Here is a 20,981-nt window from a genome sequence, read left to right on the forward strand (position 1 = left end):
TGAAGTAGTCTGGAGCGTCGTGTAGGCCCGTCCGCGCCGACAGCACGCGGAAGGGCAGCAAGTGTTCGGAGCCGATAAATAAGCCAACCCGAACGATGGACAATACCGACGCGAGTCCTAAAGACCTTTTGGTCTCAAGTTAGGAAAGTTAAACAACTATCGATTCCGACAGAGGGAACCGAAACACATTCGAACCCAATGGCGGAAAAAAACAATCTGGGGATGGAGGCGATGCCCATGCGCACTGTAGTCCAGGGGAGGAGCCACCTATCTCGTGATACTTCGAAGACTCTTCCAGGACAACAATGTGCAATCATCCGGACCCAACACTAGGCGGCGATCTATGCACAGATATGAATTCAGCAGCCCACATGCCTCAAACTGGGGGTTTTCCCTTGCAACTATGATTTTGCTCACACAAGTTGTTCTTGAATGTAACTGAGCCTTTATTTTTCAATCAGTGTGGTTTCCAGAAAAGACTTGGTAATGAACAAGTTATTTACTGTTAAGGAATGATCTTTCTGGTGAATATTCTATCTAACTGCACATTGTTCCCATTTGGAGTTACTCCGATGCCAAACTTTTAGTAATTGCTACCGCACACCAGAAGGCTGTGCCATCATACTCCACAGCAGCATCACATCACCTTCGGAAGTGATGGGCCAAGTTTTTCACAAGTTTATTTAGCTCATGACTCAATAACGCAGAATGCGATTGAAAAGTAAAAAAATAAAGAGATACGAATAGTTGCAATGAATGGAAAAATTGTGTTACTGCTAACAAACTACTGTAAAATGCTGGTAAAGTCACAGAGCAGCACATTTGAAAAGTGGAAGCCATATATAGAGGCCATTCCTGTGCACAATCATTGTTTTTCTTTTAATACTCTTCTGGCCCTCAGACATGTAACACCTTTTTCCAACTGCAACATGCACCCTGCATCCTTTTTAGAATAATAAAAGTCCATGATAGAGAAGAAGAGGGGGGGGGAGTCTGGCGTTGAGAAATCTGCAGTTAGACAGTGTTCATCCGAAAGACCATTACTGAAGGTAAGTAACATACAAGCGGTTTCCTCACCTTTTGAAAAGATACCAAACAGTTCTGTACAAAAGGTGGATGGTCTGAGGAGTGGACTTCTAGCAGGATGCCCAGCAAGCTTTGAACGTCTAGACAGCAATGCCTGATCAAGGGGAGGGCAGAGACCCATTTAGCAGCCTGGAAGATGTCCAACCCTGGAACACTTATTGACAACAGTGTAGCGACAACATTAGCTCTTGTGTAATGAGCGTCAACGCATTCAGAAGGCTACTTCTTGGCCACAGCATACAACATTTTTACTTACCAGACGATCCATTTCAACAAGTTTAATTTCTAAAATGCCCATACTATCTTAGTACTGGCAAATCCAGCAAAAATATAGTTGTCCTCCTGGTACTCTTTAATCATACCTATGTAAAAACTAACGTCTCTCCTTGGATCCAACCGATGCAGCATCTTCTCCTAAGAGATGTGGCAGGGAGAAAAAAAGAAGGAAGTTTGGAGGACTGTCCCACATGGAAGGGTGATACAACTGGTGACAGAGAATATACCCAGAATTGAAGCATCAATTAGTCCAGGAAGATGTTATATGATGGCTGGGGCGGGGTCAAAGAGGAGGTTAAAAGGCATGTTGGTAAAGTGAAAGTGTTCCGACCCCACTATAAAATGAAGGGTCTGTTCGATTGCAGGAGAGGCACACAAAAATAAGTACAGTGCAAGTCTCAAGACATCAATCGTCCACTGAATCATGAACAGAAAGGACATAGGCCAAAGTCAATATCTTGAGCTTCTGAAGGTAGGTGTTAAAGAACCGAATGACAAATAGCCTAAACACTCTATTTTTTGGGTACCCACAAGAATTGAAGAAACCCCAAGGAACTCTCTATAGGCCTGCTGGCCAACAGTGACTGAACTTCCTGGCCAAAGAAGGAGGTATGATCTGCCCAAGTCTGTACAAAAACAGTGGGAGCGGTCATAAAAGGAAGGCCATAACCATGTTCATCATTCAGCATGCACTCACTGGTCAGAAATAATTGCACACTAGCTGGACAGATAAACAGGTATCCTGCCCCTTAATAGCTGCCCATGATCATAGGAGGGGAAATTAAGGAGGCTTAGCTGCAGTTGGGGCAGGCAATGAAGAAGAGGACTACTGTCCTTACCAGCTGCCACAGCCTCTGTTACTGCCACATCATTTGGCATCACAGAACTTCTGTACAAGCAGCTTTATTGGCTTTGGCGGAGGGTGAGATCCTGGGATAAGGCCCTGAATTTTTGATACTAATCCTTTATGGGTTTCCGGAGTAGGGTGCTACTCGCCAAAAAAGCGCTTTAACACCCCATCAGGGGTTAGAAGCGCTATATAGATACAAACCTTCCTTCGTCTTCTATCTTTCTGCTATCCTTCCGAATCCAAATAACTGAAAAACATATCCACCACTTAAAATTTACTTGCATATTTCACTATACTAATTCAACACTAATCCTCTATGGGTTCCGGAGTAGCGTGCTACTCACCGAAAAAGCGCTTCGACGCCTCATCAGGGGTAGTAGGCCCTACACAAATGCTATTACAATACAATACAATATTGCAGGAGCAGGCCATAGCACAGCTGTATTTGAAGTGCACCAATTCTCCAAAAAGCATGGAACCATCAAATGGCTGGTCCAAAAGAGATGCCTGCACGTCCCCAGAAAATCCCTACACAAGCATCAATGCAGGATGTCTGATGACCACACTTGTGCACTGGTAGGCACACGTCCTAGCACACTGTCTTGGAGTACCATTTTTGGGTCAATAAGACAGACAAACTTTTTGACAGCACAGCTCTGGATCCTCACCAGAGCTTGCAAAAAGAAAGAAACTGAAGGTGCAGGAATGGTACCTATATACAGCTCACTGCTGTCACTTACAGAGGTGGTGAGAAACCGCCACGAAGTCCGATAGTTCCACCTACTGGTGTACTGTAAAATTGTTGGAAAAAGTCTGGATCCAGTCTGGAGCCTGAGGGATTGCAAAATGGTGAAGAATCTGCAGTTATAAGCATCATAAAATCTGCATTTATTGAGCATATAAAATGGTCTAAGTACTGCAAGCAAAGCTTAAATCGCATCATAGTTTAGCAATACATCAATATTTGGTTAGGTAAATCACAAACACAAATATCAACAAAAAACGCAGTTTCCTCATTTTAGTTAAATCTGTAAACACAACCAGTTTACCAAAGTGTAACCGGTTTATTTCAGAGTTTTTAAAAGTACTACTTTGTTGTCTTGACGCAAAAAACACCCTATTGTAAATATATTTTTAATGGTAAAAGGAAAAAAAAAGCAAAGCATGAAAAACAGACACAAAATTTTAAGATTTTATTTACAAAGCTTTTCCGTTGTACAGAAAGTAAAAAGGGTGCTACAACCTTTGTGTAACGTAGTCATTGACAATCATGACTAATCAATCACGTCACCGGTTCCTGTTGCTATAGCAAAAGTCTGACACAAAAACCTAAGAACCCCCAACAAAATAGTAAAATCATTGACCCATTTGTTAAGCCCAAAGTTTTGTGGGTTTTGTTTATTTTTGCAATATTTCATTTTCAACCACTAAATATGATTCGAATAAGAATTGACTGAAGGAACGTGGAATGTCACAGGAACAACTCTTTGGCTCTTTGGGTGTCAAGGGGCTTTTTTTTTTACAGCTACTTTTTCTTGCATGTGCTCCTTAACCACTTATCCATGGGGCCAGTCCAATCAATACTGAACAGTCCTTTAAAGGTATGGGGCTTCTATTCATCATCTTCATCTCCTTCGTCATCTGTATCCCTCTTTCGTTTTTCTCCCTTTCCAGCCTCTTCTTCTGCACATAAAAGGTACAAAATACAATTAAATACTTAATAGGACAAACACTGCTAAACTACTCCAAATATGCATCCTTAGAGCATTATGCCTTGAAAGGCAGTGCCACCTTCTGTCATCTATCAAGAATAGCAACACTAACAGATTTCAACACCAATCTACATTTTAACCCTGAAATACCCAAGCCAATGTTTCAGTATGTTGTACATTAAGGCAATGTACCTGCAGAGCAAGCCATCTGTCATGCAACTGAACCTCACAAGGAAAAAAAAGTGTGGAGAAGGCATGCTAAATAAGAATATTCTTTAGGATACATAGGTGATTTGAAGCCTTTTCACTGAATCCTTGAACAACCATTCATTTGATGTGATAAGTTACTTACCTGTAACTGCAGTTTTCCAACACTCATCTTTCATGGATTCTCATGCTTGAATCATTCCCAATCATCGAGGTGGAAGCCTCCGATTTTATACAACAGCAATGTACAACATCAGCAAGCCAAAAAAACAAGATAAAAAACCATTATCTTCGTAGCTCATTCATCTAATTGGAAATGACCCAAACTCCAGCTAAAGAGGTGAAGCTGCTTTGGCCTTCTCTGCCTCTAGAGGCCACCTTAGTTCAGATTTCAAACGACTTGTGTGAGCAGGTATAAGTAAATTGGAAGCCTCAAAATGAGGAGGCTTGTGAGGCACATGTAAATCCATTTTAAGATATAAAAGCCGAAAAACTCCAGCAAAATATAAGCAGTAGAGTTTTGGATCTTTCAAGGATTCACATACTTGAATAAGAATACTAAGGAATACCCACAACAGAAGGCTGGCCTACTGGAAAAGGCAGCGGTGGATGACTCCCTTGCCAATGCTTTAACTAGGCAATATAGCTTAGCGTATGTGCGTTAGCTCTAGTAGTTGTTGAGACTGAGCATGAAGAGGAGAAATGCCTTTTGATTTGCACTAGCAATAGAAGTGTTTCCATTTACACTTGTAAGCTTTGTTGGTGTTCTGCGCTGGCAAAGTAGTTCTTGAGAGCCAGGATATCAAGCTCAGAGAGGCTGGTTCCAGATGTAGAATGTAGTTATGGTTTAAGACAATAAATTCAGGCTGCTATCCTGAGGAACAGAAGTGGCGAAAAACAGCTGTAGAAGATCTGAGATTCACATACCAGTGCTGCTAGGACCACACTCAAGCTACTAGAATGAGGCAGTCACGTGGCCCATAGGGACATTGTCGTCTTCACTAACTTAGCATGAGCCCGTTGCAGCCTGCCTGCTGCTTGGCGCTCGTTGCTACACATCTATATTTTTGCAATAATTTCAATGATTCTATTCACATGAGAACTCATCGTTGTATTCACTCTGTATGACCCTGGGATTTTGACTGAACATTATGTGCAAGGGCGAACAACAATGCCACTTGTTATTTTGTTCTGGCCAGGCCTTAGCCCTTACACAAAACAAAGTTGTAACTGTTGTTTGGACAACGTACTTTGGTCTTATTACAATACATGAATAGGTAGCACACACTTAGAGAGGGACCTTTCCAGGGAGAAGAGAGAGACAGCACCTGTAGAACTACCATCTATATTTAAAGGTATGGAGTCTGCTGACAAAGCCCAGAGATCTTCTAATATATAATCATACTGTTCCTTAGCAAGGGGGGGGGGGGGGGTTAGGCTCTACTGTCTTTCCATGATGACATCTCCCTTCATGATATATGGACTAACTGCTACGCTGACTATATTTGCACTAAGCATTTTCCTGCTTGTTGTGGCATGTATAATGCATGTTGGGGCACGTTAGTTAAAATAAATAATTTATATACCGAAAATGATCAGCACCCACTATATGTCCATAATTCTTAACATGATCGGTTTTATTCCAAACAATGATCAATAAAACACAACACTGGTTCTGATACTTGTTCAATTTCCCAAATTAACTTTCAAGTTTCTTGTGTTCATTAAGATTACTTCGGACGTGTTGTGTTCAGAAAATTATTTATTGATGAAATATAAAAAATGTTCACATCAGTGTAACCAACATGTTTCGTCTCTTTACACAAGACTTCAGGGCTTGTCCTTTTAGAAATGTATTTTTCAAAACACCTTTTTTTTCTTCCGATTTGTATATCAAAGAACCTTAATTATTGTAATAGGCATCTTAATTTTACAGGGGGAAAATTCAGCTCCCAAATGTTAATATCTTTCATGGACCATGTCGTCCTTTAAGCCGAATCACTGTGCTATGTATGTCCAACACCACCGGTTTTAGAGTCCAAACCCGGAGGTGTTGGACATACATCGACAAAAGCCAAGAAAAAGGAACAGAATGAAGTTATAACGTTTGTGCTGCATGTCACACCTGTTTCTGTATATAAGAACACTTGCTTGCTTCCCAGAAGTTGGGTAGGTAGCAAGTAACTCTACAACACTATAAGCCACTAACAGTTTGTTACAGCCAAGTGCCATTTTTCCTGTTTGTAGCTTGTGTAGCTATAAATCACTTGCTTTGCACAGTGTGAAAATCAGTACTCTCCTACTAATATGGTGCATTAGAGGCAAGTATATTACACATTTGGAATATTTGAGGACTGAGTGCATAACGAATACCTCTTGTTGGGCTTGAATATTCACAGCTATGTTTACTGAAATGGGTGCACAGAAACCATGCAGCAGCTTTACAGATATCCCCTTATGGAATATTTCCAAGAAATGCAATAATGGCACCGTTTTCACAAGTGAAATGTGTACTGACAAGATATATAATGTATGTTTTGCCTGGCACATCAAAACAATGTTTCCCACTATCCACCTTGCCAGACCAGTCCGAGATAAGACTATCTATGGGATATTGTTCAAAGGCAACACTATATTGTTTTATTTTCCCAATGGAACACATGAGATCAATGCAGCACATGATTTCCATCCAAACATCGAATAGCTGTATTGCCTTTTCCGCTAGCAATTCAGACTGAGGGCAAAAAGAAGTTAGTTCTATAGACTGATTAAAATGAAAAAGCAATATGACTTTTGACAGAAAAGAAGAAAGTGTGGGCAGCACGACTCTCTTTGTGACCACTGAGACCTGAAAAGCCTGCTGTTCACGGACTAAGACACGCGATGGACGGTAGAAAAACTACTTTCAAGATGAGGATCGCTGTGGGCACAAATGTAGCAGCTCAAAGGGCACTTCCACAATTCCAGTAAGATCAATGTTAAGATCCCAAGCAGAATGTTGTAGTAGTTTAGGAGGGATTATTGCTTTGAGACTTTTCATAAATAATGTAATAGGGATTTTGGAAATGGATTTGTTTTCTGTTTTGGTTACAACAGGTACTCTGTTAAGTGTAGGCTAGTCCAGACTTATACAAGTACAATAAGTATTTGACAATGTTCTGAAAAGACACAGTAGAGGTGTGAATTTGAAGCTTTTCATAGTTTGCCCCAAATCATTTCCATTTAGACACATAAAATGCCTGGTAGGTGAGTTTTCTGACTTCTTTTAGGAGTTGCACTAACTCATGTGGCAGTTGCAAAAAAGGTTTTAAGGTGCCAAATGGTAAGACTGAGTGATTGCAGGTAGGGTTGTGGTAGGCTTGCCATGATACTGACTGAAAGTTCTGGACAGAGGTGTAATGTATTGTGGGGATGAATGGACATATCCACATGTAGAGTGCATCAGTCCTGGCATGCCCAAGCTTTGGCAATGAGAATTTGCCCCATTGGTGCCTAATGGAATTAGTAGTATTGTAGAAAAACATCAGCAAATATCTCCGGCCAATTCATCCACACAGCGCTCCCCAGGCACGGATGGTGTGGGTGCAATGATTCAAAATGTTCGAATTTTGTGTTTGTGTGTGTAGTGAATCAGTCTATTGCTGGCATTCTCCATTGTTGAAGTTGGTTCTGTATAACCTGTGGTAAGATCATGGCCATGGTGCTGTGTTCTGAATACTTATCTAGATCATTTTCTAAGTCGGTTGAAATCAGCTGAAAGTGTTCGGGTGGTGCAAGAAAAGATCACAACTTACCTTGAACTGTCTCTTCATAGCACCTGTAATGTGTTTGAATAGAGGAGCTATTCGGCTCGGACATCATAGCCATGGTTGGGGAGGACGATGGCCTGATGGCAGTTGCCCCACACTGAGGGAGGCTCTCAGTTCAGATGCACATCTACCAGTTGGTTTATCTGAAACTGCACTGGTGGATGGACCTCTGAAGTCCCAAGGTGAGTTGTCCATTCAGTCCTACACAGCTGCCAGCTACCATGGTCCTAGTCGGCTGCTCACTTAGGAGAGGAGCCAATTTGGCTGACTTCACTGCAAGGGGCCTTTAGTCTACATTCGAGCAGCATCTGCTCATATGTGTTAGAGCTTAGGACATCAACATTTAGAGCATAGATGGGCTGTGGACTTTGTGTTAGTAGATATTGCAACTGTGCTTGTAGGCAATTTGGAATTTTCCAGTTATCGGCCCATCTTGCAGGATCTCTCAAGATGAGAAGTAATGCTCTGTAGCTTCTCACTGGAGGACCAGGAGCCGGAATACATCTAAAAGTGGCCAAAATAATATTCTCCAGATTGAGGTGACCATCCATGAACCTCTTTACGACAGTACAGAACAGGGAATGCTCATTGCTGTGTTCCCTCACAAGAAGCTTGTAGTAGAAGGAGCATACTTGGGAATGCCCCTCGGGACACGGCCATAGATAGAAGAGCCCCGTTCTGCTGGATGACCATCAGGGAACATGAACTGCTGGCCGTGCTGTTGTGATCAGATCCAAGGCACCTCAAGAAAACGTTGAGAGAACCTGATAAAGACATCTGCTCACTTCATTTACAACGGAGGTTAAACGCTGAAGCTTTAAGAGAAGATACATGCCCTAACTGCTGTCTAAGATGAGAAGAATTCTGATGGGAAAGCGCAGAAGTCAAGCTCAGGCCACCTCGAGGAGGTGCAAAAGAATAGGAACCAATTTTCGTGTGCAGGGTGGCACCCTTTCTACCCCAGCGATAGTGAGTATGGGGATTTGAGTCACAGCTGGAGCTCCATGGTGTCACTTGGTGACGCAGTTGAGCAAATTGCTAGAGAAAGCTTTTTTTGACACCTGGAAACTTCTAGAGGTGAGAAAACTGCAGGAAGATATATCCATCAAACATTCAGTGTGTAGATATATAAATAAAGATTACATGAGGGGGAGAATATATTGTGCAATTATAATTGTTGTATACCCCTGATAAGGAGCTGAAGTGCTTAGGTGGACTGGGGACAAGCTACTCTACATATTCTGGATCTACAAATGACAGCTCTCTTGAAATGAGTTTCTATTCCACAGATGGTTAAGAAATGTCACTACCTGCACCTTCCTGCATTACATTCTGAGTAGGGAGGATACAAATAGGTCGTACGCTCCACTTTGAATCCCACTTGTATGTCACTGGTATCTATGAACCCCAACCAATCACGTCATAACACCATGTTTATACTGTTGTACCTTTTTCCATTTGAATTAAAGTGTAATGTGTTAAAGTGATTTTCTAGTGCGGGAGGTAGGTAAGGAACGAAAGGGGCAGTGGTTAGGGCTGAGAGACGAGATGGCGTGCTGTGGAGCAAACCATTTTTTCCTTCCCATATGTTTACCTTCTTCGTCTTCCTCTTCGTCATCTTCATCCTCTTCATCACCTTCTCCATCATGTGGCAGGTCTTCATCCTGAGAAAAAGGATAATATACATGGTAGGGATTAGTGCTTTGTAACAGTTTGAAAATGCACACAAGTTATGCGCTGCACCATGCATACATCAAACGCCATGCTTATCGGGTACAACACACTACAACAGTCAGGTGGCACACAAGGATTTAAAAATAAAAAAGAACCAACTACTTTGGACTGAAATGTGATCACCACATACGAAAATATGAATGCCCTGTTATCCTAGTACTCCACCATGGGATTCTCTCCTCTAATATTCAAAAACAGTATAAAAAAACAGCCAATCTAATACAAAAGCAGAAACTGGAAATCAGTAGTATAAGAATCATAACTAGATGACCAACCAACTTGGAATTAGACCCTATACATTCATGCCTATTGAGTGATTAGGAGCAGGACTGCCCTATAATTACTGGATTGGGTACATTTCTCACAAAACTAGCAGTGTTAGCTTTCTCTGTGGAGTGAGACCTGGGTTTACTAGGCAAAGACAAACAATAGTTACTTACCTGTAATCTGTGGTTCTCCAGTATTGGTGTCTTTCATAGATTCAAATGCTTGAATCATTCCCCGTCGTCGGAGTGGGAGTCCCAAGGTACATAAAAAAGCAATAATATGCATATAATAACCAAAAAACCTTGGTAATAACCAACCAGGAAGTACAGTAGCCCTAAGCTACAATAGCAAAAACTTCCACACTTATGACTATACTAGTCATTTTGTGTAGACCAAACCGCAGCCAATCAGGTGACAGCACCCACTAGAATGCTCTCCCCAGAGGCTCAGGCTCTCAGATTTTCTCGCACAGGAGTGGAGCCAACATAATCGCCTGAGGAGCCTCTGAGAGGAGGTGGGCGGGTGCATGTGAATCTATGAAAGACACCAATACTGGAGAACCACAGATTACAGGTAACTATTGTTCTCCAGTATTTGGGTGTCTTTCATAGATTCACATGCCTGAATCAGAGTAGATAGCAGTACAAATCATAATGCTCATTAGACGCTCCTTGTATTATAGTACATATGTATGCTTTACAAAAGAGAATAACATGTAGAATAAGCATCTAAAAAGAGCATAGAGGAGGAGGGAGAACAGAGGCTCACCTTATTTGAAAAGATTGCGAAGAACTGCTCGTCCCACTGAAGAATCTGCATCACTTGCAGCATCCAAACAGTAATGCTTGGTGAACGTATGCCTGCTGGACCAACTTGCCGCTCTGCAGATCTGATGGAGAGGCACACCAGCGAAATGAGCGGTAGAAGGAGACTGCTCTTGTAGAATGTGCCCTTGGCAAAGACTGTAGAGGTCTTCCCACTTGTTGATGACCCAGACGGATTGCTGAGGACACCCAGCGGGCTACAGTCTGTTTGGATACAGCGTATCCCTGACGTAGCCTTCCATATGCTACAAATAATTGATCTGTCTTTCGCAAAGTTTCAGTTCGTTGGAGATAGAACTTGAGACATCTCCTGATGTCTAGGGAATGCAAGGCTTTTTCCGCCGCTGTTTGCGGATTAGGAACAAATGTCTTTAGAATTACTGGCTCATTAAGATGAAAGTCAGATGGAACTTAAGGCATGTAACTTGGATCAGTACGAAGGACCACTGAATTTGAAGTGAATTGTAAAAAAGGAGACTTGATGGTGAACGCCTGAATGTCCCTGACCCTTCGTGCTGACGTTAGTGCCAAAAGTAGAGAAACCTTCCAAGAAAGGAACTTGAGATCCACTTTATGATCAGGTTCAAAGGGGTGACGCATGAGCTGAGTGAGCACCACATTTAAATACCAGGATGGAGGTGGACGTCGAATAGGAGGAAACATTCGGAATAGACCTTTAAAAAATTGTTGAATTATTCTAGCAGAATAAAGAGAGTTAGAGCCATCTTGACGGAATCTGGAAATGGCTGCCAAAAACACCTTCAGTGTGGAATGAGATAAGCCCAATCTAGCCAAATGAAGAAAGAACGGCAAGATCTGTTCCGGTTTAGCATGAATTGGATGTAAATTGACAGAGTGACACCAGGCACAGAACCTTTTCCATTTAAGTTTGTATGTCTTAATCGTGGCAGGCGCTCTAGCATTGGCTAAAACCTCTTGACAATCTGCAGGGATATCTAAATGGGCGAATTCAATGTGTTGAGGAGCCAAGGGGCTCATTTCAAGGAAGCTGGGTCCGGGTGACAAATTTGACCCCCTTGCATGGTCAGAAGATTCGGCATTGGTGGAAACTGAATGGGATCGCACTCAGAGAGGAGGAGAAGCTCGGTGAACCAACACTGGCTGGGCCATCTGGGCGCAATGAGAATGAGGCGACACGGCGGTCTCTTTATTTTCCGTATGTCTCTTGGAACCAAAGGAATCGGAGGAAAGGCGTATGCATATATCTGAGACCAGTTCATCGAAAGAACATCCCAGCATGAGTCCTTGTAGGGAAGCCAGCTTGCAAAGTGTGGGCATTTTCGGTTCTGAATTGTTGCAAACAAGTCCAGGGCAGGGTGACCCCAACTTTCGAAAGACTCGGTCCAGAGTTGGTTGATGGATCTCCCATTTGTGATTGGATATTGCAGATCTGCTGAGAATCCGCTAGTACATTGGATATCCCTGGAACATGAACTGCTGAAAGATTTATCTTGTGATCCAGAGCCCAATCCCAAATCTACTGGGCTTGCTGAGACAGAAGGGCCGATTTTGTACCCCCTTGCTTGTTTAAGTAATGCATACTTGTTGTATTGTCTGTCCGGATTAGAACCGCAGACCCCTTGATTACTGTTCGAAAGGATTTTAAGGCCAGGAAAATGGCTCGCAGCTCTAGCAGATTTATGTGCCACTTCCTTTGTTGCATATTCCACTTTCCTTTGACAATCATTCCCTGAAGGTGTGCCCCCCATCCTTCAAGGGAAGCATCCGTGGTGATGGCATAACTTGACACTTCCGTCAGGAATGTACATCCCTCTTGCCAATTTTTCCTTTGAATCCACGGTGAGGTTATGTTGATCCTGTCATCGAACAACCCCGAAACGTGCACCCATTTCAGACCGAGTTCCTCTTGTAAAGGTCTCATTCAGAGACGACAGTTGGGTATCAGAGGGATGCAGGATGAGATCATCCCTAGGAAAGATTTGAACATCCGAACTGAAACGTACTCTTTTTGTTGTAAGAGTAGAGCCATCTTGCAAATCTTGAGCTGCCTCTCTTTTGAGAAGAAAGCCTGAGTGAGCTGAGTCTCTAGTGTGGCTCCCAAGAATGACTTTCTTTGAGACGGAGTCAGATGGGATTTTTCTAAATTGATTGAGAGACCCAGAGACTGGAAAAGTGACAGGCATCTTTGAAAAATACGCGCTTGGTGTTCAAAAAGAATTGGCCTTGATAAGGCAATCGTCCAAGTATGGAAAAAATTGAATGTCTTCCAGGCGAAGATGTGCGGCCACTGGAGCTAACATTTTCGTGAAAACACGGGGCGCTGAACGAAGTCCAAATGGGAGAACCTTGAATTGAAAATCCCTGCCAGCTACTCTGAATCTTAAGAACTTTCTGTGCCTGGGAAGGATCGGTACATGAAAATAAGCATCATGAAGGTCGAGAGTGGCCATGTGATCCCCTTCCGAGAGAAACTGAAGGATTTCTTGAAGCGTTAACATCTGGAAGGATAATTTCTTGAGGTATTTGTTGAGGGCACGCAGGTCGAGGATGGGGCTCCATTCTCCTGACTTCTTGCGTATGGGGAAGAACCTTGAAAAGAACCCCCTTCCTTTTTGCAATTGAGGAACCTTTTCGATTGCTCCTTTCCGAATCAACACACTTATCTGGGAGAACAGCTCCTTGAGGTGAGTTGGTGGTGGACCTTTGGTAGGAGAATTTGGAGGGGTTTTGACGAATTCTTAAGTGTGGCCCCTGGCCACTACATCCAGGACCCACCTGTCCGTAGTAATTTTGGACCAATTTGTGAAGAAATGGGATTTCTTCCTCCAACTTTCGGCCTGGGGATGGCCAGAGTTGGTGGCAGGTGGTACGTCTCATTGCTTCTTGGAGGAATCTCGTCCCCGATAAGAAGACTTCCTTTTTCCTTGCGAGTAATTGTTACCTGGCTTTCCGTATGTTTGCTGTTTATACGATTGGTACCGCTGGTTACCTTGCGAGGATTGGTACGAACGTTGCTGAGAGTAGCCTCTATTGGAAAAAGAACCACGTCCTTTGGCTCAACGAAAAGACGATTTACGAAACTGCAGGCTTCCCAATGGCCTTGCAGTTTCTGTATGCTTCTTTATGGCCTTCAGGGCCTCATCAATATGCTGGCCAAAGAGAAACTCCCCATCATAAGGCATATCGATGACCTTAGCCTGGACCTCCTGGCGAAAGGATGTTGACTTCAGCCAACCCTGCCTTCTCAGCACTGCTGCACCCGCCAATTGCATGAAGCCTGTTGATGCCACATCTAAGGCTGCATTGATCATCTCTGCAGAAGTACACTCCCCTTCATGCAATATTTTTCTGGTTTCTGATCTTTCAGGCTCTGGAAGCTTTTCAATATATGGTGAGATATCTGACCACATTTGTCTGTTGTATCTTCCTAATATTGCCAGGGAGTTTGCAGCACGGACAGTAGTTGCAGCGATCGTTGAAACTTTTTTGCCAATTGAGTCCAGACGTCTGCCATCCCTGTCTGGTGGAACGGTTACCTGTGAAGATGGGTTTCTGGCTTGTCTCTGAGCCGCTTGGGTGACGACTGAATCAGTCTTTGATTGCCCTATAAGGCATGCAGGTGAAGTGAGAGGTGCCTTATACTTTTTGTCTACGCGAGGCAAGACTGCAGGTAAAAAATTTGGAGTGGACTTGATTTTTAGTCCCTCCTTCCAGATGAAGTCTATTATTGGAATTGTTTTCACTTGCCTCTGCGGTTGGTCCTTAAAATCATACAAGAAACAGTTGTCCTGTTTTGTTTCCATGGAAATTAGGAACCTCTTTGTTGCTCTTTCCATTATGAGATGGAATCCTCCAATATCTATAGGTGGAGAGTTCACTGTAGGTGGAGCAGAAGGTGATGGGGTTCGCATTTGGTAGTCATCCCACTCTGACAGTACAGATTTATCATCAACTTCTCCTTCTTCCCTGTCGTCATCAGTGGTGACAGCCTCCTGAATATGGTGGGATGGTGCCGGAGACAGTGGAGCTGTGGATCACACTTCGGGTGCTGATATTGGAGTAGATTGTCTTGGAGGTTGTAACGAAGGGGACCCGGACTCGGGCCCTCCAGGCTTACCTGTACCTATGTCCCCTCTTTTCGAACAGCACACCAACTCATGGAAGACGACGGACGACGTGTACAATCCCGCGCAGATTACCGGAGACCCATGTTTCTTTAACTGGGCGGAGCTAGACCCTGAACCCGCCCACCTACCACAGGTAAAACACAGCCCAGATATCACTCAGGTGTGCGATTCACCCGGAGGGAGAGAAGGAGAGTGGCGGCGAGAGGACGGAGCGGAGTGGCGTACGGAGGAAGAAGAGCGGAGGACGGAGGAGACGAGCGAGGAACAACAGAGAGTGGAGGAGGCGAGAGAGGAGCATCGGAGGACGGGGGAGGAGAAGAGCGAAGAACTGCGGAGAGCAGAGGAGGCGAGAGTGGAGCAGCGGAGGACGGAGGAAGCAGAAGCGGAAGACAGCGGAGCCCATACCAGCGGAGGGGAACGGAGAAGGAGCCGAGACTGCAGCGACAAGCCAGGAAGCCAACGGGAAGGAGCACCGCCCAGCCACACTTCGCACGAAGTGTGGCTAGAGCAGGTACGGTCACGGTTCACGGGTTGGGTGGGACGTAGGTGGGTCAAACCACCGTAAACGAATCACTCGACATTCTGTGCACTTTCCCCCTCCTTCACTATATCGGCATTGGTCCTGTGAAGTATAGAGTACACGCGTGTCTCCTCACTCCCCTACCCTAAACTGCCTTCAAAGCTTCAGGCTAATATTGCTTTCTTTATTTTCTGCTGCTGTGTTCCGGGCGAGAGCCGAGACGGCGGAAGAGCTGCCTACGACTCCCAGAAGACATCGGGAACCACGGCGGCTTGGAGCAGCTAAGCACCTGGCGGAGGACACTGAAAACCCCCTCCCCTACTACAGAGTGCCTGTTCAGAAGAGGCGTTTGTGTAAAGTAATAAAACCATCGTTACCCAAGACCCCGTTGTCCGTGAGTCTGTTCGATACCCCACACGAAAGCCCACAGAGGTCTAAACGTTGCTACAGAGGCTCGAGGCATGGGCGTCGAAGGGAGCGACTCTGCAGATTCAGATGGAGGGAACCGGCGATATTAGTCGTCCAACATATACTGCAAGTTGTTGAGGAGAGCTAACAGCATCTCTGCTGTAGGCAACGTGGCAGGAGCCTGACCTGTAGGCTCAAGAAACTGCTTTTCCTCCTGATCTTCGTCTTGAAATTGTATAAGCAGCTCAGATGGACTCCTGGCTGCGCGGAATCTTTCATCCACATCAGATTGTTCTTCATCCTCTTCAGAATCCAAAAGCTGTTCAGGCAACTTCAGCGGGGAGAGAGCCGCTAAGGAAGAGCCCCGTCTTTCCAATAAAGAAGCTGCCGTAGACGGCAATGCAAAGGAGGCGGCAGACGGTGCAGCACACCAAACCTGTAGTTCCCTACACGATGAAAGAAGAGGCGTCGACGGAAGAACCGTTGACGGGGATGGTGTATGGACTGTGGCCACCGACGAGACAGTTAACTTCGTCAACGATGTTTTCGACGACGAGACAATCTCCGTCGACGATGTCTTCAACGACGCGGCAGTCTTCGTCGACGATGCGGCCGTCGATGATGATGGGAATCTCGTCGACTATGAGGTCGTCGACGGCAAGGTGATCTTCATCGACGAGGAATCAGTCGACGGGGTGACTTTCGTCTATGGGATAGGCTTAGTTGAGGTGTTCTTCGCCGACGATGCGCTCGTCGACAGGACCTTCTTACCTTTCGTCGATGATCGATGGCATTATCTTCGCCAACGAAATGGGTCGAATTGGAACTGAGACCAGCGTCGACGGGGAAGAGGCCGAAGACATTATCATTTTGGACCTCGGCGATGAAAAGGTGACCGTCGACGTTGAGGAAGCGTCAATGATGGTGATCGTTGATGGAGAAGCCGTTTTCTGAGGTAACATTTTCTGTGACAGTCCTTTTGATGTCTGACTTTCCAGACTTTCTCGGAGTCGTACTAGGTCCAGATCTTGAAGGTGGAGAAGCCTTTTTTGCGGCAGAGGAGCAAGGCAAGCTAGAATCCTTGGTGGATTGAGCTTTTCTCGACACCTTAGCCCCAGGAGAAGATACCTCTTCCTCAATCTTCCTCTTTATAGAGGACATATTTGACCCTGATGCCACACTTCCTACCTCAGATAGGGGGTTGTCCTGGTCCTTGATTTTCTGCATCCACAGGAGAAGACGACCTTCCCTGTCTGAGGGTCTTCTGAGGAAAGGTCCTGCAGATCTTACAATCCTTTACCTCATGGTCTGGATACAGGCAATAAATTCATTTTTTGCGGGGATCTTCCTTAAAAAGCCTAAGCTTCCCACAAGATTCACAAGGCCTGAAGAGAGATTTAGAAGATGACATCTTTAAAGTAGGTAAAATACAAGCCAAAGTTGTGAAGTACTGAGCAGAGCTCAGGGAGACTCCCTTCACACGATGTGCGGTAGAAAATCTGAGAACCTAAGCCTCTGGGGAGAACATTCTGGTTGGTGCTGTCGCCTGATTGGCTGCAGTTTGGTCTATACAAAATGACTAGGATAGTCATAAGTGTGGAAGTTTTTGCTATTGTAGCTTAGGGCTACTGTACTTCCTGGTTGGTTATTACCAAGGTTGTTTGGTTATTATATGCATATTATTGCTTTTTTATGTATCGTGGGACTCCCACTCAGACGACGGGGAATAAAAGGCATGTGAATCTATGAAAGACAACCCAATACTGGAGAATTAGCCTTCTTATTCAAGGTTATAATGCAAGAAAATATTCACCTAGCCTGTCTTCTTCAAAACTTTAATAGTGTTGAAGGCGAGCCTGTGAAAATCGCTCCTGCAAATTCCTGAAAAGCTGTTCAAATTTACATATGTCTTTTGTTCTGTCTAAATAGTAATGTGGAGTTCTGTTTAGATCTAATGTGTAATGACCTTTCTTCCAGAATGGAACATTTGCAAAAAATATCGATTGTTAGTGGATAGAGTCACAAAGAAAGCTCCCTTGCCCCCACACTTTGGATTTAACTAGACAACCTTGTGTTAAACAAGCATTTACAAAGCAATGGTTTTGCCTTTGTTAAAGTTAGAGCTATTGGCATTGCTCTTGACATTTTTATTTATGTTTTTTTTTAACATAAATAAATGGCATTGTCATTTACAATAGGAGGGCACAGGGAAGGGGGGGCGAGGAGAGACTAAGGAGAGCTGCGGGCTCAGGGAAGGGGGGGGCGAGGAGAGACGAAGGAGAGCTGCGGGCTCAGGGATGGGGGGGCGAGGAGAGAGGAAGGAGAGCTGCGGGCTGTTGTTGTAATGCTTGCATGGATGAGTTGGTGGATGCATGGATGGGTGCATGCATGGATGGGTATATGGATGGGTGTATGGATAGATGTATGGATGGGTGGATGGATAGATGCATATATACAGCCAATCCCTCAACAATTTATGCAATCCACCAACCCATCCAACCAACAACCCATCCATGCATCCACCCATACATCCATGCATCATGCATACATACATCCATCATGCATCCATCCACCCACTGCGTCCCACTCCGACCCCTCTAAATATAACTCATTTTTTCTGTATATAGAGATGACTGTATTTACTAGTATATGCAGTAGACCTTTCTACTCTAACATTCCTATGTGACTCTTGCAGTACATCTATTCATATCCCTTCCATATGTATATAGAAATATAACGAGAATCAACAGTCTCTTCTTTGTGTGACTACATCTAGTACATTTCAATTGTTTTCCTGTTTGTATCTTTTACTTAACGCATGTAAATCAAAGTCCTTAGGTTTGGCAACTGGTTCTTATGTAAAGCGCTCTGACACCGGGTAAAGTTTGCGCTACATAAAATCACATTAAATAAAGCTTTACCCCACAAATCCACGCCCAGGGAAGAAAACGCGGGAACGCCCCCGAATCTGGTCCGGCCTTGACGGACAGATCCGGCTTCCAATGGCTAGCCTCCATTTATGGAGCTAGCCAATGGGAGCCGGGGGACGTTCCTATATCCCATATTGTAATCATTAGGATTTCGCCTGCGCTAACTGCTTGCGCAGTAACGCCAGGCAAAACCTAAACAGGAGATGCCGGACGAGCACTTCCTGTTGCACCTTGGGCAGTGTCCCGTCCCAGCACCCACCTCATGCCTACCCCTAGCTTCTACCATACGTCCACCCACACCTCCCTCGGCTACAATCTCGGTGCACACCCTGGTCGTACTCTCCAGACTAGCCACATCCAAACAACTTCTGTACCCACAGCTCGCTGCCTACACACATACCCAGCCTTCTTCTAGCACACCCACACAGGGCCACACCTCGGCATCCCTGCAGCTTGGCTACGTCACAGCCGGCACCCCCACAACTGACCTTTGGACACGCCCCACACACCTAGCACCTAATATCGCACATTCACAAGAGCTTATACAGCCCCCATCACCCCCACACACCTCATCTGCACCCACACTCACAGATACACACGCACCGCACGCCGAAACATACCCCAACACACCCCTTCCTCCCATTACCTACACAGCACAAGTATCCCCTCACACACTCAACATCTCTGTACCACAGTTCAATGACCCTCTGCAAAAGCTTTAGCGCACACCCCATAGCACAGCACCTGCCGAATAGGCATGTTATAAGTACATGTATATCACACCCATCGTCCGTATTGCGTACCACACGTTAGACACCTAAACACCCTAAGATGTGCCCAACCGCATCAAACCTTTACACTCCAGCACCCCTAAATCACACTATATACCACCCACCACACAAAACCCCCGCTGTATCATACCCACGCACGCCGCACCTTAACACCACCACCACACCTCCCAGCACACACGGACAAGCCCCAATGACTCCATGAGCCTTAGTCTGACCCTACCGCACTAAAGGCTCGCCCCTACACCTCTCTACTGCCCATCACGCCCAGCACCACCATACCTCACAGACACGACGTCTCCGGGACACCATCATACCCAAAGCCAATCAGAGCCCACGGCCTGTACATACCCACAGCGCGCCCTCAGCGCCCTTTCACGACGATATTAGACCTAAAGCCAATCTCGTCCCTGCCACGGAGGGGCTTATTTACAAGCCCCTTGCGCCGCCGGTGAGCCACTTTTTACATGGAAAAAAAAGTGGTGCACCGGCGGCGCAAGGGGCTTGTAAATAAGCTCCAGGGTGCGTAACCTGGACCATGAGTCCAGGTTACGAGGTGAGATTGAGAACGGGCGGGGAGGAAGGATTGAGCAGTAAGTGAGCATGGGGGAGTGTGTTCTGGGGCTGTCGCTGTCACACTGCCGAGGAGAGTGCTCCGAGTGAGAGACCCAAGTGATGCAGGCTCGTGGCGAGTCCTCTAATCAGCCCGTGAGTGCTCACTTTGAATGCGAGAGTGCCCCGAGCGGGGACTGAGCGCTTGGACAAGAGTGCTCTCCGCAGCCAGTGAGGGGTTGGAGCGGATCCGAGGGTATGAGGGCTCTAAGAGGACAGAGTTGTGAACTGCCAGAGTCAGTGGTTTGGGAAAGAGCGAGCGAGGCCTCAGTCAGCCAGTGTGTGTTCCACGCTCGGTGGTAGCAGCTCGAAGACAGTGCCGGAGGGAGCGGCCTCTGTAATCCGCTGCAAAGGTTAAACCCGACACTAAATTCCCGTTCTTGCAATGTTGAAACCCGATGAGTGTCCGCTGGACAGCATGCCCGATCCCCACTCCCTCCACCCATAACTTTTAGGACCTCGGGGATGCGAGACGGGTGAACAAGCTCACTCCACTGCCAACCTTATGAGCATGGCGGAGGCCACACCTGTGCCGACCCTCGCTGCCTCTCCGAGAGGTCCAAAGGGGAGAACTCTCTGACCGCCTCCAAGACAAACGGACAAGTACAACCACGCCCAGGGAAGAAAACGCGGGAACGCCCCCGAATCTGGTCCGGCCTTGACGGACAGATCCGGCTTCCAATGGCTAGCCTCCATTTATGGAGCTAGCCAATGGGAGCCGGGGGACGTTCCTATATCCCATATTGTAATCATTAGGATTTCGCCTGCGCGAACTGCTTGCGCAGTAACGCCAGGCAAAACCTAAAAAACAGTTGAAAAACACATTGATTCCCATTCCACTGGAACTAA

The 20,981-nt window shown here is 45.4% G+C and overlaps 1 protein-coding gene across 1 annotated transcript in view; it reads right to left on the bottom strand.

Annotated features, from left to right (window-relative positions):
- Window positions 1-3,390: 3,390 nt before the first annotated feature.
- The window catches only part of ANP32B (acidic nuclear phosphoprotein 32 family member B), a 191,932-nt gene continuing 174,341 nt past the window's right edge, over window positions 3,391-20,981 (bottom strand). The window contains exons 6-7 of the mRNA XM_086961843.1: window positions 9,535-9,604; window positions 3,391-3,895 (exon numbers count right to left, since the gene is read on the bottom strand). Coding sequence (XP_086817969.1) covers window positions 3,825-3,895; window positions 9,535-9,604 — 141 coding nt within the window. The 3' untranslated portion in view covers window positions 3,391-3,824. The remainder of the gene's footprint in view (window positions 3,896-9,534; window positions 9,605-20,981) is intronic.

This window comes from Lissotriton vulgaris, chromosome 3_1 (genome assembly GCF_964263255.1).
Source record: "Lissotriton vulgaris chromosome 3_1, aLisVul1.2, whole genome shotgun sequence".
In the NCBI taxonomy this organism is placed as follows: domain Eukaryota; kingdom Metazoa; phylum Chordata; class Amphibia; order Caudata; family Salamandridae; genus Lissotriton; species Lissotriton vulgaris.